Source organism: Biomphalaria glabrata, chromosome 12, assembly GCF_947242115.1.
Source record: "Biomphalaria glabrata chromosome 12, xgBioGlab47.1, whole genome shotgun sequence".
Taxonomy (NCBI): domain Eukaryota; kingdom Metazoa; phylum Mollusca; class Gastropoda; family Planorbidae; genus Biomphalaria; species Biomphalaria glabrata.
Window position 1 is genome coordinate 13643139 of NC_074722.1, and position 22594 is coordinate 13665732.

At 33.9% G+C, this 22594-nt stretch overlaps 2 protein-coding genes and 1 long non-coding RNA gene across 10 annotated transcripts in view; 2 read left to right on the forward strand and 1 right to left on the reverse strand.

Annotated features, from left to right (window-relative positions):
• On the forward strand, positions 1 to 9516 carry LOC106075253 (BTB/POZ domain-containing adapter for CUL3-mediated RhoA degradation protein 3-like). Of its 5 annotated transcripts, none has more exons than XM_013236197.2 (8): positions 1 to 69; positions 564 to 754; positions 1959 to 2153; positions 2835 to 2978; positions 4018 to 4127; positions 5248 to 5300; positions 5696 to 5894; positions 6491 to 9516. In XM_013236197.2, the coding sequence occupies exons 3-8, from the start codon at positions 1967 to 1969 to the stop codon at positions 6668 to 6670; spliced, it is 873 nt and encodes a 290-aa protein (XP_013091651.1). In that variant the 5' UTR covers positions 1 to 69; positions 564 to 754; positions 1959 to 1966; the 3' UTR covers positions 6671 to 9516. The 5 variants fall into 5 exon arrangements, with proteins under 5 accessions (XP_013091651.1, XP_013091650.1, XP_013091655.1 ...); XM_013236196.2 differs by having other exon boundaries at positions 14 to 152; XM_013236201.2 differs by lacking the exon at positions 564 to 754 and having other exon boundaries at positions 21 to 152.
• A 428-nt stretch (positions 9517 to 9944) lies between these two features.
• LOC129922180 (uncharacterized) lies at positions 9945 to 12360 on the reverse strand. Its single transcript, XR_008774160.1, has 2 exons — positions 12239 to 12360; positions 9945 to 10759 (listed from the first exon to the last, which is right to left on the reverse strand). It is a non-coding gene; the product is annotated as an uncharacterized LOC129922180 (long non-coding RNA).
• Positions 12361 to 14692: 2332 nt separating this feature from the next.
• LOC106075252 (uncharacterized) overlaps positions 14693 to 22594 on the forward strand; it is a 28096-nt gene continuing 20194 nt past the window's right edge. Inside the window, exons 1-3 of one of the 4 annotated variants that reach the window (XM_056007163.1) lie at positions 14693 to 14854; positions 19439 to 20111; positions 20951 to 21134. In XM_056007163.1, the coding sequence (XP_055863138.1) occupies positions 19882 to 20111; positions 20951 to 21134 (414 nt within the window). In that variant the 5' untranslated portion in view covers positions 14693 to 14854; positions 19439 to 19881. The other 3 variants (XM_056007165.1, XM_056007164.1, XM_056007166.1) reach the window with 3 other exon arrangements.

A 22594-nucleotide genomic window follows, 5' to 3' on the forward strand; every position in this document is an offset into this window, starting at 1 on the left:
ATTGAAATGACGTCATGGAATTAACTCGTTCAACACTTCCGGCTCTTGTTACTAAAACATATTTATCAGGTTTTAGGGTCTAGATCTAGTAGATCTAATATTTATTGATAGATTAACACGAAAGATACTGATTGTCTAGTCTACATCTAGGAGTAAGTCAGTGTGTTAGTCGTCTAAGTGTAACACTGTGACTGCAGTGTAGTCTCAAACACTCAGACAACTCAGTCACTGACTCAACGCCTCACTGACACTCACACTGTGACTGTGAATGTGAATAGAATAGTAATAGTCTCATAGTGTGAACTGTCTGAGTCTGTGTCTCCCAGACCAAATGTCTGTCACTCAGTCTCAGTCATACCACAGTAACTACTAAACTAGATCTAGATCTAGTCATAAGTGACATAAGCCTCATAAGCCATGATTATAATAGAATTTATTAGATCTAGTCATAAGGCATGATAAGGATTGTGACGATTGTTTAATTGTTTAGACTAGTTTAGAGTTTAGATTCTATTTCTAGTCATACATAAATACATTCAACATTGCATTGTTACTCATTGTAGTGAGTAGTGTGGCACTAACTGAGTCACTGTCAGTAACTCCGTTTATAATTTAAGTGTCACTGAATCTGTCCTGTGACACTTGTTGAACCTCGACCTACTATTGGCACTATTGCAAAGATTTGATTTTGAAAAATTATCAACAACCTGCAAAGATTTGAGAGATTACTAACCTGAGGACAGTGAGGTTGTAGGTATAAAATCTATCTCTAGATCTATAAATCTAAATCTATATAATATTATTAATGTAGGGATCTGGATATCTATATTGTCAATATTGTCTAGTCTAGAGATTAGATCTAGATCTATAATCTATATTATTATATATATATAGATCTAGATTTCTAGATTATAGAATAGATTAAAAATATCTATAGTATAGACTATTAGATAGATTATTTATGTTTTAAGTTAATAATATTATTTCATCTTTAGCCTAGTAAGCCAGTTTTTTAACTAATTTTGATGTAGAGATACAAGTACAAGGCTCATATTTGTATATTAGTACAAAAGACACTGACCAATGTTATCTTTAAAGAGAGAGAGTAAACACCTCCTTCTCCTTGATATTGAATTTATTGATATAGACATCTATAGACCATTTTAAAACCAGAATAGATTTATATAAATTATGTAAGACGCTAAGACAGCAATCTGACACTGTATTAAGTATTACTGCTGTAAAAACTGTAACACTTTTCCTAACAGGATAACCTTGAATCTTACTCCTGCGTTAAGTGTCTTGATTCAATAACAATATTCTTAATTATTTGGGAGTGTCAAGTTACTCCTTGTTACTACTGTACGCATAATTATTTACGATTATATTATATATGTAGTTAGCCACTATAGTATCAGACCCTAGACTCCAGGACAGGAAGAGGTTTGTGGCCTATAAAACACGATGACCAGTTGATGGTTTGAATTACATTACTTAACACATAAATCTACCCACTATACAACCCAGATTGCACTTTACCTTTAAGAGCTTAAAAATTAGTGCAATACAAATGCCCATATATTCTACATGGCAAACAAGTTGTTTACACAAATTAGTTTGTAATATCTGTTAATTAATGCTGATAAACTTTAATTCATCAATGAGTGATAGAGTTTAAAAGTATATAATACGGAAAAAAAAAAAGTAAAATAAAAATATTTATAACATAGGTATGCTATTAACAAGGTTTGAAAAATGTTCAGCATATATAGCTATTTACTAGACATGTAGGTATCTGGCTAGAGCCGGATATCTTATTTTACTATCCGGCCATATCTGGCTCTGGACAAATATTTTAAAGCGCTATCTGGTGCACCTCTAGTACTGTAGTATTTTTGTATAAAACAACTGTTGTTTGAAATTGATTCCTGGACTTGCATTTGAATCTTATTTTTTAGATCTGAAAATGTCTGGAGCCTCTGCTAACCAGGCCTTAGCATCTTGCCCCGTCTCCTCACCATCCGACTCCAAGTATGTCAAGCTGAATGTTGGGGGTACACTGCACTTAACCACCATTGATACACTCTGTAAACAAGACACAATGTTGAGGGCCATGTTTAGCGGAAGAATGGATGTCCTGCATGATGTTGAAGGTATATGGTCACACTATTCTTGATCTTTACTAAATGAATGTTTTTTACTTTTTTTTAACCCATATTTCTTTTTATTTACAAAGATAGATTTACTTAAACTGTATTTTTTTTAATTTATTTTAAGCTTTTATAAATCTTTCTTTAAAGAAGTAATCTAAAAGTGCAATTTAAAAAAAATCAATTTCTTTTTTAATATTCAAATGAAATTGAATGGGATCCATTAGGATTATCTGATAATCATTCAACAAAAAATTGGCAAGTATGGGGATCAAACCCATTATAGCTTTGATATAGCGCTACTTTCATGCTTAAAGCATGCTCAAAGCGCTTTGGTCTAATCTCCTTTGTGAACCAGTTGGGGGGGGGTGTATCTAGGAGTTGGTTTTCCATGCTGCCTTTAGGCGCTCAGTAAACGCAACTCTGCCTGAGTCGGGTGTCGAATCTCAAGTCCCCTTCTAGGTAGCCAAGTTTAAGTGCACTTAGCCTCTTGGCCACGCTTCCCATGATATTCATGTTAGTCACACAACACACTATCAACTTCACAGCTTTAGGAATGTCTAGATTTCCATCTATCCAATGTTTTCCTTCCAACTTTTGACGAGAGTGTTATCTAATAGTAGGAACTGAAAACATCATGACAACTGCATAGTAATTACTCTTTTGTTTTTCAATAACAATTAGGATGGGTCCTAATTGACAGGTGTGGTAAACATTTTGGATCTATCCTGTCATTCCTAAGAGATGGTTCGATCACATTGCCGGATTCTAGAAGAGAACTTGATGAATTGTTACAAGAAGCTAAATATTACTGTGTTCAAGATTTGGGTAAGTACATTCAATTCGGAGTTGGACAATTAGACATTTGGAAGCTGATTTGTTGACTAGCTAGCTCTACTTTACCTTTGATGTGTGCCTCGATGGCTTTTGATATTTCACAGTTGTTAGGATTTTTTTTTTTTTTATTGTATCTTTTTTTTCTTTCTATTGTATCTGGCTAATCAAAGGGTTGACCTCTTGTTATGGGGTGTGTGCTTAGCAATTGGTTTGAATGACTCAAGACAGCAAGATAGTTTTAGTTAAGACAGACAAGTAGAGAACGTGAGACTAAAAGATTGTGTTATTGTAGTGAGTTAGATTTTGTTCAAAAAATATTATTACATAAGTCTAGTACATTTATTTTATCTCAGAACAACTTGATTTTGTCTATATTTTAATAAAAGTTATATGTATTATTGTTAAACAGGAGGCTATTCAGGTTATTTGAAATTTCATTATTTAAAATATATTGTCTACCAGCTGTTACTACTACAAGCCAACGCCCATCCACAACACCTCTAATTTGTTTTTAATATTAAAAAATGACACTTTCTTGAGTACTTAGTCACTACAGGATTAAAAGATGCAAAGATCATTATATGTATAATTTTGCTGAGAAATCGATGCTATGCATGCAAATTCTTATAAATTACCCATGTATTATTTGTGTATTATTAGTCAATGAATGATTATTTTGACATTGTTTTATGCTTCATCCTTTTGTAGGCCTAATTCCCTTTTAAAAAATGTTAACCTTTGTTTAGTCTCAAAAGATATAAAATTGAAATGCTGCTATAAAGTAGTAGTCATAGTTTTAGCAGAAATGTGAAATCTTGTTGACAAAATGAAAATCATAGGTTGTATTGCTGCTCTTAAACTAAGATGTAGAAATTAAAAACTTTTTGAGTGTGAGATGCCAAACCCTATCAGACGATGTTTAGCTGAAAAAAATCTTTCTCTTTGTTATACAATCAAGTAGCAATTTTTGGTTGTATTTTTATACTGGTAGTAGTTAATGTGTTAAATTGTTTGATGATTATGTTAACAGTGAGACAGATAGACACAGCCATGAACATCCATGAACCAGAGCCTATCTGTCAAGTCCCACTGATCACATCACAAAAGGAAGAACAGATGCTGGTATCCAAGACATCCAAGGTTTCATCTCAACTCTTTTTCATAGTACATCCATATAATAATATTTATACAAATTTGAGATTTTTTAAAATTTATAATCCAGTTAAAGCTGTTTTTTTATAGACTTAGTGTTAGTCAAACACAGATATGTCAGAGATTATCTGCAGATTTTGTTCTAGAACAGCTAAAGAGAAAGGGAAAACAGTGAAATAAACTAGCTTTTCCTTTCTTTTTGTGTAATTCTTGGTATATCTGCGGAACTTCAGATTAACTTAAACCAGTATATTTTGCTTCATATGTTTAGTAATTTGAAGCGTTGCTCTAGTGTTTTTGTAATTTAGTTTGATTGTTTGATACTTGCAAGTTTAAATGTAGTTTTTTGTTGCCCTCCTTCAGTCATAACGACTATGGTTCATCTCTATGGTTCATCTTGTAGAACATTTCTTCATATGACTGTGGACCCCTATTTCCGAGAGGCATTCTCATCCACATCTAATGCAGGTTAAGTTGGCATATGCTTTGGTGGTAGAGGAGCAAGGCGTTTTTTGTTTGGCATTCTTTCTTCCAGAGCTGAGGCCAATAGTTTTTTGCTGTCTATAGCTTTCTTGGTCACCATCTCTCTCCACATAGTGTGGTCTAGGGCTTTGTCTTCCAGTATTCAACATCAATGTCCACTGCTTTGAGGTAGCATTTGAATTCATTACATACACATATTCTTGGTGAGGAGGACCAGTTTTTCTTGAACTTGTCTTGAGTTGTCTATAAAGGAGGACTTTCAGGATGCAATTGTCCTCCCTCCTACAGAATTCAACTGGCATACAGATAAATCTGGAAAATCCATAGACTCTGATAATGGAAAGGTCTTAAGAACTCTTCTTTAAATGGAAAATTATTTCTTCGGAAAGTAGGTTCCACTCATATACATATTCATCTGCAACAAATGTGTGTACTTTCATTAATTACAGAACATCCACTTTGTGGTATTTGTCTAAAATAAACTAATGACTAATACAATTTAACAAATTATTGGTAATTGTTTCTTGCTCACAAAGACATGTAGTTGGATTTAACTATTCTATTCTATACTATTTGATACCTTTAAAAAAAAAACAGTGTTGTAAAAATTTATATTTTATTTCAGCCTGTAGTGAAATTAATCTGTAATCGTCACAATAACAAGTATTCCTATACAAGGTAATTGTTGTTTTATTTGTTGTTGCTTTTCTCAAGTCTATATTCTGTAGTCAAGCACTGTCCAACTGGGCAAACGAATTATCTGATATTTCAAATCTCTGGGAAGGTTGGGACTGCTGGGTATTGTCTAGAACTCACTCTACTTTAAAGATCAGTTGGGGAACAGTTACAAAAAAATACTTAGTGGTGTGTTGGCTAGAGCAAGGTGTTAACTGCACCTACATTATAGACTTTATTAAGATCTCTACTTGAGGCCTGCACGAATGGGTCCAAATCTAAAATTAAATAACTGTTAGCACCTTTTTCTATTCCCGCAATTGGTCAGATGTATTTCTTTTCCTTATCTGATTTTATGTTGCTTTCATTCCATTGTTTTAATATTCTTTTATTCCCAGCATGTCTGATGATAATCTGTTAAAAAACATGGAGCTGTTTGACAAGCTATGTCTTCGGTTCAATGGGCGTGTCCTGTTCATCAAAGATGTTATTGGCAGTAATGAGATCTGCTGCTGGTCATTCTATGGGCATGGGCAGAAGATTGGAGAAGTCTGCTGTACATCCATTGTTTATGGTACAGACAAGAAACACACAAAGGTCTGTATATGTTCTGATCATGGTACTGTGAAATGTATCTCCTCACAAGCATCTATTCTACACTTCTACTGCTTTTAAAAAAATATTACATTCTAGCTTCTGGATGGTGGGGGATGGCAATGTGAAGGATTCAAATCCATGATCATTGACCCATCAAACGACAGTCCAAAGCGCATACCACATGACCACACAGCTATCCTTAATATTGTTTTTTTTTTAAACATTATTTTTCAAATTAAATTACTTTTTGTGCTATGACTTAATTGCATAAAAGAAAGACATATTGCAATGAAAAAGTTATTGAACATAAACAGAATGAGCTTTATACTGATGAGATAGGCTACACTATTTTGTTGCTCTTCTGTTCTAAAAGTTCAAACTTTTTATGCTTTAATCTTCTACTGCTTTAAAAATTTGTGTGTGCATTTTGTAATTTGAGGTGTTTTGCCAAATTGATGCATACTTCTGAGAAAAAAAAACGAATAAGCTAATTTTGTTATGCTGGTATTATTTATTTCTATAATAACACTATATGTGTGCTCTTTTTAAAATGAAATGTATTTACAAACTATATTTTTTTTCCTATTTGATACTAGGTTGAGTTTCCAGAAGCCAGAATCTTTGAAGAAACATTAAACGTTTTGCTGTATGAACACAGAGGGAAAGGACCAGATGCTGAACTCATGCAAGCTACTAGAGGATACAGGGATCATGGCACTGGATACCATAGCGATGATGAGGAGGACAAGCTAGATAGGGCCTTGCGCAGAAAGTAAATTTGAAATCTTAAGTCATTGGTCAAATTATGAGTCAAAAGATTTTTTTCTTTTTTTTTCTGGAATGACTAAACATATTTTTTTTTTTGCTTTGATTATATTTGGACTGTTGAGGCTAATAAGTGTATTAAATCTCTGAGATAATTATTTATACTAAAACAAAATAGATTTTATGTTAGAAATAGAAAGGTTTGCAATACACTGAAGAGGCATATGGCCAAGTGGTAGGTGATAGGCTGTTAAACTGAGAGTCTTCAGACCCTATTCTTTGTAACACTTACCTTACTTATGGCTGTATGCCATGAAGTGGTCACTTGTTAAACTGATGACAATAAAGGGTTACAACTTTAGTGGCAAAGAATATTGTGAGTCTCTAAACTTGTTACTATCTTCACAAGACTGTGTCATCTATAAATAAATGTCCAGTGGTCTACATCATATCAGCATTCTTGACTTGTAGCTGTGCGGTGATTGTCCTTACTGGTCTTGTTCATCTAAGTATATTGCCTCAGTTTAAACATAGCACTTATAAAAGCTGCATGTCTCTAAATACAAAACATATTTTGGTCATCCAAAATAATTCAATTTTTAGTTATAATCGTGAGAAAAATCAACAGTCTGCATAAGCTTGTAAAAACTTATTTAATGTTTCAATCTGTGCAATCTCATGAGCAGATATCATGCTGTGATGTATTTACTCATTGGATGCTTGTAGCATATCTGTTGTGCATGCTGTGAGTTGGTGTAATTGTGATCCTTGTAAATGCACTTAATTAAAAAGAGGGCATGTTGAAAGAACGGTTATGTTTGTGTTTTCAATGAGCTATGTTCACAGGCCAGTCTGAACATTATTGTATCTGTTCTGTAAACATTTAAGGTAAACAATATGTATTGACCTAAATATTTGTACTTTCTTGAATGTTTGAAAACAATTTAATGTTTCCTATTTTTATGATAAATATACTTATATTTTTATTGAGACATGAATTTCAGTGTAGCTACTATTACAGAATCTTTCTTTTGTTTTTGAAATCACAGAATTACTAATTAGTACTTGAAGCAAAGTGTTTTTATGTTTGTAACTTGGGTCCTTCTAATTTGAATGAAAATTATTAAGCATTTATTTCTTTTGGATTAGCAAATAACTAGGAACACACTCACTCTACTTGCAATATATGTTGAAGTGTGCGTTGTGTTGTAATGAATGAATATAAAGTTGTGCAATATGACTGTCTATGTAGATGTATGCTAAAAGAAATTGCAAAGCTTTTCAATTAACTGGCTGACATCCTTAACACATTCTGGGCATACATCTTCAAAACACATTATGTCATTGGAATTCCTCACATTCATGTTTTGACTGTACCTGTATGTTATTGAATGTAGATTGATCTTGTCACTCAGTTATGAAATCCCATTTGCTCATATATTTAATTACTTTGTTTTTCTTTTGAAAGTTATCCATTTAGAAATCAGTTCTGAAAGTTAGTTTAATTTTGAGATAAGTAATGAAACATTGTTTTTCAATGTATTGCTTGTAATATTTCCTAATTGTCCTTAATATAAACTATCTTTGTGCAAATGTATCTCTGTTAACAAAGGTAATACAAATTATTCATTGATCTGTAGTATCACAGATGAAAACCTTTTGTAATAGTAATCAATGAATTTTTTATTATTTTTTTTATATATGATTCAAATTAATTTTATTTTATTCCTTAACATTTTTAGTTATTAATAAATTATTGTTGTTTTCATGTGATTATAATGTCATAATTTATAAATGATGATTAGTGTATAAATAAAAAAAAATTAATCTTCTAAATGTTACTTGTATTGTCATTGTTACAAAGCTTATATTAACTCATGCTGAATGGCAGAGTCTGTTTCACTTCTTTTTCCCCACTTTTTATTCTTGGATTAAATTGAAACTTTGCACAATTATCCAATGTGATTGACAATACATGAATCAATATAAAATTAACTATTTGGGGGTAATTAATTTTGTTTTAGATATTTAAAAAAATGTAAGTAAATATTGCACTTTTGAAAGATGTGGCAGTAAATGTCCAGTTTTTCCATGACCTTTTTTTAAGTTTTTTTTTGTTTATATTTTTGAGTTAATTTCCTAAAAAAAAAAATGCCTTGCTTCAAAATTAAGTGACAAATTCATAATTAAGAAATTCTTCAAAGTAAGGATGACTAGTTTAGATCATGTCTTTTGAATGTCCATAAAAAAATAGAGATTGATGAGACTTATCTGGAAAACAAAATAGCCATTAGATCAGTAAACCGTAGAAAAAGCCTATACATAACCAGACTAGGTATTCCATTATTGGCTTCTTTATGATCTAAGGCAGTGACAAAGTTTCATTTCACCTCACAATTTTGTTGTTAAACATTTTTATTTAAATGAAAGATGCAAATGTTAATATTAATGTTAAGGCTTTGGTGTAGAGTTCTTAGCTAAGAACTAAAAATAATCTATGAGTTAGTTTTATGTTTTCAAACTATTAAATTCAATTACATGCATAAGGAAATGTTATAGTTATTTCATTGACCCCCACAAGGAACTGCAATGTAATGGTAACTTTTGAAATAACATTTAAATGATACAGAAAGAGCCTGAGCACTATCTACTTCCCTCTTATACTACTCTTTTCTATCAGAGAGATTTAAGTGTTCAGTTCTACATTTTTATTACAATGCTTAACTCACTCAGTCAGGTAAAAACTTTTTTAACATATTTTTTTCTCCCATTTCGCATCAAGGTAAAACTTTGCACAATTATTCATTGAACATGACAAGACATGAATCAATAAAATAAAAATTAACCAATTAGTTAACTAATTGTTGGTGATTAATAATTTTGTTTGATACCGAAATAAGAGGAATAAATGCTAACTAATGAGAGATGCAGATATATATATATATATGGATTAAATCCCCTTATTATGTTTGACACGATTTTTCTCCCACTTCCCATTCTCTGATCAAGTTTCATAGCCAATGCCAATAAATGAATCAATCCAAAAATTAAGCACCTACTTCATCATTTAGTAATAATTAATTAATTTTGTTTTATATAGCAGAAAGACAGCTAAACCCTGCAATTTTCAGAGAAATGGCAGAAATTAGAGCTTCTTCCCCTTAAATAAGCTTTGTTTTTTTAAAGTATTATTTTTTGCATTGCTTGTTCATTTCAAAATAACTGTGCAAGTCTGTTGTTCATTTGCTAGTCTAGCTGGGACAAACTTGACATTAGTAGCTAAACTGTCAGCCAATCAACTTAGTTTATTGAAAGTAAACTCACTTCATGTATCACATGTGGATCTTGTAATAAAGAGAAAGAAGTTTAAAATGACAACAATACAAAATAGTGCAAATAGTAAATAACACAAAATATAGGGTTATTCTATATACATATATATATTTAATTATACATTGTTTAACATTAGAAAAGTTAAAAGAATAATTATATACATGAGTTTCAACCATTCACCTTCATGGGTGGCTTCAACAAAGTTAAAAAAAAAAAATAGAAACAATCAACTTTACTTTAAATCATTCACTTTCATACCAGTTGCCACTCACTGCTACAAGTGGCAATCAAACATAAACACGGTATTAAAATTAATACACAGCATTATAATTTTCCATGATTCACACATTAACATACTATTTATCAAACAAACAACATGGGGCTTATTTAAAGCAATTTAGACAATTGTTCATGAATCAAACGTAATTGGGGAAGGGAGGAAATAAAAGAACATGAAGACCTTAACAATTGCAATCCTACATTTCACAAGCAACTGTGTCTTCAAAGTGAACTTTGGATTTTAAATGCTAGTTTCAGAAGCCCATACAGTACTTTTTACAATTGAACAAGTTGTAAGAATATACAAAAAAAAGTTCTTAAAAGTTTCTGGAAGCAGTTTATTTCTGTTGTTTTTTTTCAGTAGTGGTCTAGAGCCTGGACATTAGTAGACGTCAAACTGTGTGTGATGGTGGCTGTTTTTCTTTAGCAGTTCCTAGAACTTGTTCTTCTATAGCCTCTAAGTTAAGATTCTTTTCTTTAATTGCTTTCTATGGAATATAAAAAAGTACACATTTTAGCTAGATATAAAAAAAAATCTGTTTTATAAAGCTCTGTGTAGATATCCTCTCGAAATAATTCCCTTGCAATCCTATCCTCAAAAAATGGGGGTATTTTGTATATATATTTTGTTTGAGATTCATATTTTCTCATCAAATTGTTTGGACTTGAATCAGAAATATACATAGAGTTGGATGTGAGACAGTGGAGGAGAGAGGTGTCTGCCTGTCTTTGTCCTTAACTAGACACATCCACCTAGAGTAGGCTGCAGGACATACCATGTCATACATACCATGTTCACAGGCTACATGTACACATATATACATAATTATGTGATGCTAGAAATAGATCATAGCTAGCAGTGTGATGAAGGATTGATGAATACCATAAATTCACTGACTTGCCATGGATGGGTTAAAAAAAAAAAAAAGCCTACAGTGTAAGGGAAATTGCTATTCAAACTATCAGAAATTGAGCACTAAACTGACTTCAAATAAGATTCTAGATCTGGCCGATCTAGATTTTGCTTTTTATTTCAATAAGAAAAGAAAGAAATTAAAATAATTACAATAAATTGAACAAACTAATATCTAGCCATTTGGCCATGTTTAAAAAATTAAAACAGATTTTCATTTAAATCAAAGTTAGCAAAAGGTTACTACACTACTGGATCTATAATATATTTTTGTGATTTGACAGGGGTCACCTAAGGCCATTGGAAATATGGATTTTAAACATGTAAAACTTGACATTGTACACATTTTTTCTATTGGAAGTTACAATTTTGTTATTGTTATTCGAGGGTCAACAACTGAATCAGAATGATTTCAAACATCTTCATTGTCACAGCATAAATATTTTTAACAGTTCAAAGTAATGTAATGCATAAGGTGACATTCCGATGTAACTGAAAAGCTATTTTGTTTATAAAATTATCATTCACCATTGTTTAATAGACCATGCTATTAAAAGTAATATATACATTTTATTAGGGAAGGATCTAATTCTAATGCAACATGCCTTGATTAAGCTGAAAAAAATGATGACATAAAATGTTTCTAGATCTACACCATCATTCATCATATGAATTTTCTTTGTTTTGTTGCTGAAATGGACTATGACTGTTCATTTATCCTGACAATTGAATAAGATGACAGTGGTATGATTCAGACCGGACAGACCCCATTCCTAATTAATCTGAATAACCGACACTCCACTTGGTACAATGATTTAGATACTCTAAATCATCTCCGACAGTCTGACTCAGTGACTACTATGTCTATGTATGATAATGACAATGAATTCAATGATTGAATTTGCCTTGCATTTTTAAAAATCTCATCTTTAATGATCTTATCTTACTTTTACGCAATCTTGATAAACTTTAAATAACTCATTGCATGAATCTTCTGTTACTCCTTTTAAAAATTTATCTGCAAACCATCTATTAAAGCACTCGTCATATTTACGCTTTAACTCTTGACATTCCTTGCCAACACTATCCATGGCAAATCTAATACGTTGTTAGTGTCCTATGAATGACCGAGCCTTTCACCATACCATACCGATTTGTTGATACAGTTTCGTTTACTTCCGCTGGGTAGTTTCCTTATTTCGTTTTTAAATGAGTTCCTAAAGTGTCACTGGCATATAGATTAATGCCTAATAGTCCGACAGGTACACTGGGCAGGCCACTTATCCCGTACAGAGGAAGAACGTATGCCAAAGCAACATCAGTCATTAATAAAGTGCAGTGAATTGCAGATTTAATATTTGGCAGAGGCGTAGCTAGCAATGTGTGGGTGGTGCGGGATTTTTGGTGTTTTAAAAAAGTGTTGTTTTTTTTTTTTATGGGTGGGGGTATGGGGCATAAACAGGAACTCCCGCACTGGGCATCATATACCCTAGCCACGCCACTGATATTTGAGAAAAGTAGAAGGATATTGCGCTTCAATCACATCAGAATATGCTATTAGAGCATGTAGGCCTAATTGGTTGCCTGAGTCAGCCAGGAAAACCAATGAGTTAGCAGAGTTTAACAAGCATAACTAGATTGACCTAGGGATACGCATACAATGTAATCATCTTCTTTTTGAAGTGATGTTTGTATTTTATAATATAAGATATGCTCTTTTTTTTTTTTGTAAGTTTCAAATACAGGAAATAATGCTTGGCGCCCGGACCCCACCACCCCAGAAAAAAATTCAGGTACGCCCATGCCTCGTGATAATTGCATGCTCTGTTGCAGTTAGTATAATTTTTAAAAAGTCCATGATGTTCCGCACTGCTTTACTTGGTGTTTGATATTGCTGACATACAAAAGTAGGCAGGATGTCCTCACCTGCTAAACATGGTTGGTCAGGTTGGGGAAGTCATTATGTCTGAGGGGAGATGACTTGGAATATTTCAAAAGAAAAAAGTTTGTAGTTACATAGAGGAATAGTGTTGTAGCTTATATTGTATATTACAGGCGTTCCTTCAAATCAAAAGATGGTAACGTACTACTCGTATCTATGTGTTCATCTAGTCGTGTATGTTTAGTAGAGACTTAATCTCTACTAGTTTTTACCTGGATGACACAGCTGGGCGTGTTCTAATATCACTAGGGAAGAAGTAGCACTTGTACGAATGTTTCCTAGCATTTGGAATAAGAAGTGTGACTTTATCTTTTTGTCTTTCTGTGTATTTAAGAAGGTTGTGTTTTAGAATTATTAGGTTAAAGTTTAGTGCTTATATATTGGAGGTAAAAGGAAAAAATGTGCGTGTTTTTTTTTTTTTGGTTAGTAGGCCATTGTCGATAGATTTAGATACAATGCCGGTATATATCTATACTAGTGGTTGGTTGTTTGTTTTAATATAATATTCTTTTCGCTGCTGTTTTTTTAATACAATAACTTTCGTTTCATCTAAATTAATTTTTAAAAAAATTGCTTCATAGATGAGAGCACCTAGTTGCATGTGGCTTTATAAATCGAGGATTGGACTTAACAGTTCATAGGAAATGAGAAATATGCTCATCTTCGACTACGGAGGAGGATACCGGTAGCACATTTAAGTCCAATCCTCGCTTTGTAAAGCCGGCCACACACATGGCAGGGGTAAATCGGGTCCAATGTAGATAGGCCTGCTTCTTCTCTCAGCCTTTTGTTAGCTCTGCGTTCTTTCATGCTGGCCACTCTCCTTGCCTCGTATCTTAAAACTCCGAAACTCACGCCTTCACTCCGTGAGGAGCGATTGAGAGCTAGTGTTTCCCAGCCGTGAATACACACACATACACACACACATACTTACATACGTACATATTTATACCGGTAACTATAGTGTAGTCTAGTTATTCAGGCGACTCTAGTCCCTTAGTCGAAGACTGAAGTGCACAGATAGATCATTACCAACTGAGTTATAAATTCTCGATAGCCCAGGCCTTGGCCTGCTAACATATATTATTATTTTAGCTGTTTTGTTTTGACGAAGTGGTAAAAGATCAAAGAAACTCAAGACATTTACTTCTTACGACTTTCTCTTCACATTTCTTAAGTGTCCACACATTTTTCAAAACTCGAAAATTACATCAACGCGTTAAAATTTAATCCTCGGCATTTTGGCAGAAACAAATCCGGATGTAAACAATGAGTATCCCCAGCCCCACACAACACACATACCCGGTACACCTTGATGCTGTATTCTTTCTGACAACTTCACACATTGACGCACACACGCTAACAAACAAACAGTCTCACAGACACAATTGTCGCTGCACTCTCACTCACCCACTACCTGCTCACATCGAAACGTCTTTTTTTTTTCTTTTGGCAAGTTTCCCCCTTGTGACGTCAATGTGATTATTTTTAGATATCACCCTTTACTCCCACCTCTCCCCTATCTTCTATTCCACCTGCGTAGTTTTACCCAGATCTTTTTTTTTCCCCACTTTTGCATGGAGGTTTCTGAAAGTTCTTTATGAATTCTGCCAAATAGGTTAGAGAGTATACACCTCGACATCTCATCGGCGTGTTTTGTTGATGTTCTGAAGATGTCATTCAACTTTGATAAGTCTATCGTAGGATGCGATAGGATGATCCTAAAATGTAACGTGATCTTATTGAGTGTTTAATTAGGAAATCAATACTTAATTAGAATTATGATATAAATGGTAGAATTGGAATTTTTGGGATATATTTTTGTCGATTCCATTTCTATTGTGATGCTGGTACATTCGAGAGAGGAATAATGTTTTGGTGAGAATAGGATTGTCTTGTCTGATAACAGTGTGTTGGTCTGAAACGGTAAGCCTTATATTCACGCCAATATTACAGATGGAGCCTTTTAAAGAGAAACCAGACACAAATGAGAGGGCGGTCAAAATAGATGTTTTTATTCTTCCTCTATTATGGTCATGTTTACCTCTCTTTACAAAAATACTGTTTGTATTTTTCTTTCTTTCTTTTCATTAGTTTGTTCGTAATGTATAAATAGTGATGGGAATTAAACTAATTTTTTTTAGTTAAACTAAAACTAAGTTTGAACTAAAAAAAGTAATTTAACTTTAAGTTGATCACAAATTGAAAAAATTAGTTAAACTAAACTAAGAAACTTTAGTTAAACTTTTACTAACTATTTTGACCTTTTTTAAGGACAAACAACCAAACATGAAATAAAAAGCACAACCAATCTCTTTAGCAAAATGTAATAAACATTTATTTGTGCACATGAAAAAAAGATTTAAATGTCTTTATGGGATAGATGTAGATCTTAATAGAATCACTAGAATGATAGGCCTACTATTATAGAAAGAAATTAGAAGTCATTGTCCAAGCTCTAATATAAGTTACCTTTAGAAGTAATGATAAAACTGCATGTTGACTCTAACTAACTCTAGATTCTAGAATATTCTGGATCTAATATCTTCCACAAACGAAATGATCAGAAATATAATCTGGATCTAGAATTAGATCTAGCTACTAGATCTAGATCAAATAATTAATATTTTAATCTAAAAATAATCAAAGAAATACTAGTTACTACTACAACTACTAGATCTAAAATCTAGATAGAGTCTAGTAGATATCTTAGTAACTCTAGATCTAGAGATTTTAGATTATTATAATTATGATTATAACTAGATATGGGTATTTAGATCTATATACTCTAGTAGATAATAGTAGATCTAATAGATCTAGATAGTAGATATAAGTAAGTATAATTAAAATAGAAGTAGATGTAGATCTAGTCTAGATTTAGTATTAGATCTAGTATAGTGACGACTATTATTAGTATTATAGTCATTATAGAATATAGATCTATCATCTATGCATCTTAGGTCTTAGTATAATAAGTAGGCCTAATCTAAATATATATAGATCTAATCTAGACTCTAATTCTAGAATAGTAGAATCTCTAAACTAATAGATCTAGTCTAATAAAGTAAAGTAATATAGATTTCAATTAATAGATTTATATTATTGACTTATAATTTTAAATTTACATCTAGATCTAAGACTAAGTCGACTAAGACTCTACTTAAGAGTAAGAGACTAAAATAATTAAATATAGACTATTATGACTATAGATCTAATAGTAGTAATAGACTACTAGATCTAATATTAATAGATTAGACGCCACTAGACTGTAACTCTAGACACTCTAGTAAAAAGTTTTAAAATAAAAAGAGTCGACATTTCTTTAATACAGGAACACACTGGTGTTTAATAAAAAGCAGCAAAATGTAGAAGCAAGGAATTAATCAGGATTTATCAAGCAGCGAAACTTGCTAGAAATATAATGAACACGTTTATTTTTCTCGCCTTTATAATAGTCTACCTTGAATTGGCGGGAATAGCGACCGGGTAAAGGTCAAAAGGCTTTCTAGTGACCTGTGCACCCTCTAGTTTATTCTCCTCTCTATTATTCACCATATATATTCTTCAAATTACATAGATCTAAATATTTATTGTTAAATAAGTATGTTAAAAAAGTTTGTAAAATTTGTAATTAAACTTTTTAGTTTGTAACTAAAAAAAAATAATTAAACTAGGATTTTAACTAAACTTTTTTTTTTTAATTAAACTTTGGCCTTAACTAATTTTTTTTAGTTAAACTAAAAGTTAGCAACTTTTTAGTTAACTTTTGCCCATCACTATGTATAAAGTTGACAAGTAACATCTTCTTATCTTATCTTATATATTACAGACGTTACTTAAAAAAAAAAAAGATAATTAGGCCCTATGCATTTCATATTTACAACGAATGGCTTTTTCATTTTCTTTAAATGTAAAGTGGTTTCAAGTGTGTTGATATGGTGCGCAAAGGTGCACGCGTTCAATATAATAAAGGATCATTCTCCGCCATGACACTAATGGTTGTTGTTTGTTTATTGCTGACTGTGAACCTAGATCATAATTAACATGGTGGCAGCGGTGGGAAATCATTGTAGATCTGAACACTTTGTGTATTGACTTTTCATTGTATCTTTTTCATTGAATTTTTAAAATCTACTTATATTCTTATTCGTGCATGACATTGTACGAACAGAACAGCGTTAATGAAGTTTGAATTTATTATTCTGTAGAGACTGTAATATCTGGACACTTTGGATGAAATGATTTTATAAATGAGTTTTACACACACACACAGAGAGAGAGAGAGAGAGAGAGAGAGAGAAAGAGAGAGCGAATAAAAGGAGATACAAATATTCAGCCATAAGTAAAGCTTCATCTCACATTTAAACCACAGAGCAATGCCAAAGATGGAGACATTATTCTGGAAGTTATAATTTCTGTATTTTGTTTTTCTAAATGTGCCTAACTTTAAATTATAGCCTATGTTTGAGAATGTCCGTTTCAATTCAAGTTTCGTGAAAAAAGGCATAACCGTCCTCCCAAGAAGCGTGTTATTAGGATTGAAACGTAGTACTCCGGTACCAGTCTGGCACGAAACCGCCGTGATAGTGAAAAATTGGTACTGCATGTTGATGTTGACTACTTAGTCCGTTTCTTTCCCTGACAGGAGAGGGGAATGGAGTCTATGATCTGGTGCCTGTGACCTTTTGAGCCCAACTGTTCTTTCCATCACGAGACACTAACAAACACGCCCATGAGGCAACTCAGCCTGGCACCTGGCCTCATGAAAATAAAGCCACACCCTTGACGTAGCTGTTCACCTCTAGCTGTTGGCTATAACTGAGCTATACTAACTCAATGTGGGATATAGTCTTAAGGTAGCAATAGCTTTGTAGAATGTAAAGATGTGAAGACATGTTACGTAAATAAGGTTGCTGTTGTTTTACCTGCCCCATTAAATACAACCATTTTTTGTTGTTGTTAGTCATGCTCCATTTATTACCTCCCTTTCCCCCTTGTTTTTTTTTATGTATTCCCTTGCCCACCAAAAAAACGTGAAAAATAATCCCATTTAAATAACTTTCATCCCTTTGACTCCATTGTACACTACGAGATACTTTATAACAAAACTACTACTACTACTAATAATAATAATAATAATAATAACAAGAAGAAGAAGAAGAAAAAAAATGAAATGGAAAACGAAGAAAATATGGGAACCCAGTCTTGGAGATAAGTGTTTATGGAAGTTATCTAGAATAACAATATACCCCATTGTTATATCAACCGAGGGGATAATGAGAACTGATACCTTCGCAGATACCCTCAAGGCCCTTAATATTCCTAAGAAGATTCTCGTTGTCTGTCAGACGACGGTACTGCTGCAGAGCTGCCACATCACCAGAAAATTCCTCAGTGGACACTGATAAAGGGACTACAATGAATTTTGTTTCTCTTTAGCGAAACTTGACCCTGGCAGTGCCAGAGAATGAATACTCGTTCATTTCTAACATAATAATAATAATTATTATTATTATATCTATCCTATCCATTAGTCCAGTAATGGGCAAATTTTTTTAGAAGCGGGCAAAAAACTCAAAATTTGGTGGGCCATAAATTTAGTATTTGATTTTATGCTATCCAAATTAAATGAATGCGATGCACGAAGACGTGATTGTTTTGATAACAGTTCGTCATAATTTGGTTCAAATGTTGACGTAATTAAGGTTAATCTATCTCACCTTTTTTTAAAAAGTATCTTTGCTGCTTTAGTCTGTTGAACAATTTGGGCGCCACACATGATCTGTCGATCGTCTTTCTCCATTGAAATCCATTCCACTTTGTCTTTTGCCTCGAAAATAATCTTTTCATTCTTTTATGTTGTATTCCCATCGCTGTCTCTGTCTGCCTCCTCCTCCTCCTCCTCTTCTTCTTCTTCTTCTTCTTCTTCTTCTTCTTCTTGATAAAACAAAATCTCATTTATTTATATAATCATCATAAGCGCAAGACTGATAATATATTTGACACTTTTTAATATAATTCAATGACATCATTTCCAAACTCACAATGAATTGTAACTTTTATTTTTAAGTGTTCTTAATTTAAAAAGAATAAAATAAATTATTAAAACTGGAACTGTGCAGAATTTTTTATTAAGGTGGCTGCTTCACATAAAGATCGAATTTAAGTCTTTTTGTTGCATTTGAAAATAGTAGAAAATAGTTGTGGGCCTGTTATAACTATAGCTTCGAGCGTGTGAAACATGCATCTTGGAGTCACATTTCTGTTACTGTCAATATTTCGGGTATTATAATGTATTATATCACTTTTCAGTAAGTTTGTATATTGAGTAACAAGAGACCAACTCAACTCATAAAGTGTAAACATTCTTTGGATTTGTTTCCTACTGAGGCAAGACTTCTTAGTCGTAGAGCTCCAAGAGTCCTAGACTCACCTGTTACGACAATTACGAAGAAGAGGAGGAACAAGAATACTTAAACTATAGACCTCTTGTTAATTCGCTTTTTGACGTGGCATGGTGGGCTATAGCTGCAGTGCACATGTGACTATTTTAAAACTAATAACAACAGTTAATATTGGAATGTGCTATAAGAACGAATGGCTTAGCAAAAAGTGGTTTCCGTAGAAGTAAAGGTTCACGTGTTCGTACCATGGCAGCATTTGCAGGAAAAACTGATCAACTCGTAGACAACTTGTGTATTCTTATTTTGGCATAACCTAGATCTACTCAGAAAACCCAAGGAAGACGGAACTTCATGACTGTTACCATGGCGATGACAGACGCTATGGACGAGACGGACTACTCATCCGTTGATTTTAACCAGGTGAATGACGGTCCTCACAACTTTGACAGCTACGACGCCAGCCTGAGGCGCCACCCTCCCTGGCTTACGCAAGGTCACTTTGTCTATCATCTGGTCAGAGAGGCAGACGACAAGCTGGGTTTTGTCAAAGACAGACATGGTGAACCAATCTGTTCTCCGAGGTATGTGTCCTTTAATATATTTCTTGTTGATTTAACACATTCAAAGACGCAGAATCTGTGCCAGATTTATTAAGTAAGTGGAGACCCAAAGAAGCATTTTTGTGACGGGCCCTTCACTGTTTTGAAAGACTTTTATTCTAAAAAAATGCACTTAATTAATGTTAGAGTAATGACATATTAGAATAAATGTCGTTTTAATATCATTTTTCTTCTTCTTTTATTTATTAAGTATCCATATTTGAAAAAGTTTTTTTTTTTTTTTTTGGTTTCTTTTAAACCCCTAACACCATTCTGAGTCCTGTGCCGCTCCTCTTACTGCATTGCCGTAAATCTGGCCATGTGTTATGTCCGCCCTTTGCTTTGTGCTTCATCAGTAGGCCTACATGCGGTAATGAATGCCTATTTAAAATAGAGTATAGGTCTATAGTCACTAAAAGACTTTCTCTACGTCATGAAACATTGACTAATTAATTATATAATTAGTATTGTTTATTTATTCATGTTTTGTTGAGCAATGACAATGTAAAGTTTCATAATTAGGTGTTGTTTTTTTTTATTGAGGACAATGAATAATTGTGCAAAGTTTCAACTTGATCTGAGAGTTTGAAGTGGGAGAAATAACGTTTACAAAAATTTGTACCAAACAGACGAGCGAGTTAGTATGAGCTTTGTAAAAATAAAATATATAGATGTAAACAGTTCAAGTATTATATTGTTGTTTTATGTTGATGTTATGTTTCAGCATTTTAAGAATATTCACACCTCAGATTAGCCCAAAGTTTACAATAATTTTAGATAATACAATATCTGTGTCTAATGACTAAACACTCAATCTTTAGAAAGCTTCAAGATCTATGCCAGTTTGAAATGGTGTCTCTCCCGCGCAGACTTGAAAGCTTGAAGTTGAACTCTCTGCCCTCTGACCTCTACCCTTGCCTAATCACGGAGGCAATACTCCAGCGGCAAGTGAAGTCGATATCTTACCTTATATCTACCTGGCCTTTCACACACCTGCACCTCCAGGTAAGTCTACTTGGCCAGTTCGTTGGAAGATCTTAGTTACTTCTGACGTAGCAATCCGATAAGATAATTAGATCTAGACTGTTGAACATATTGCTCTAGTTAGTATGACATAGACAATGGTCTAACATTGATCAATGCACAAGTTGTTCCCCTTTCAGACCTTGATCTATAGGGCAGATAATGTAAAGGTGATCTGTTTCTGTGGCCCACGGTTAACGAGGGTGTCATGTGGCCAGGGCTACGTCCAATCGCCTTTACTTATCCCCAATTAACGTCTTGTACCCATTAGAGCTGGGTGGCAGAGTCGCAGTGAACAAAACGTGCGCCCGGGGGCTAGAAACTTAATTGGCGCCTCATTTTCCATGAACATCACATAGAAATATAGGCTTATAAATAAAAAAAAAAGTATTATAATAATAATATAATACAAATAACCTTAGAGTTTATTACCTAACTAAAATATCTACAATAATTTTTGGCGCCTCTCTGCGCGTCGCGCCCTCTGAGGTTGGGGCCAGGGTCGTTGTGCACCCCTTTCGCTACGCCTCTGCTGTATGGACCCCTCCCCCACCCTGATTTGGAAGCTAAGCATTGTACCACTCAGACATCGCGCCTCTCAATACACAAGTATAGAAGAAGTAGAGGTTTGGATGCTACTGAACAGATTTCCACAATGTCCATTTGTAAATGTTAACGCTGGTGTGTAGTTGGAACGGAGGCTAGCCGTTTGGGTCACTTGTTACATCACAACTCAGCGCCACCAGCTGGCTCTCCTCCTCTCTACTGGCTCGGTTCTGAGATGAACTCCATTTGGAAGGATTAGTCCTCCAGTTGAGCCTTGGCGAGAAACTCTGCTGTTAGGCGCAGTGCCACACAGGTCAAATGACTTTGCAGACAAACTATCCCGCAGCTCTCGGAGCTGCGGACACTTTTGCAAGAGATGCGCCACTGTCTCCACCGACTCTCCACAGTGTCGGCAACGGGCATCAAAATTTGGCCGGAATCGGGCAAAGTAAGCACCAACAGTCCCCCGTTTTACAGTGCGCAATGATAGATTATTCTGACCTTTTTAGCCTCCACCATGGATCGTCGCGGTCCAGGCGACGCAAATGTTACCAGACTCCACGGGCTTTGTTGGAGCCATCCCAGGACTTCAACCACTTTTCATGTAACCACTCTGGGATTAATGTCGTAGCTTGGTTAAATGTACTAGGGGCTTCGAAAGTGGGCACGGCCAGCGCTCCTTCTCGTGCTAGAGCATCAGCCGCCTCGTTACCCATCACCCACTGCATAAAGATGACAGCTCCAATAAATAGGCGATGCTATTTGCTTCGCCTAATGCCTCACCGGCTCGGTTCATCCATCATCTCCTTGGTCTTTCTAGTTATTCTCTTCCATCGGTCAGGCGTTTCCGTCTTCTAAATGAGCCAAACTAAGAAACGGAATGAAAGGTTTACAAG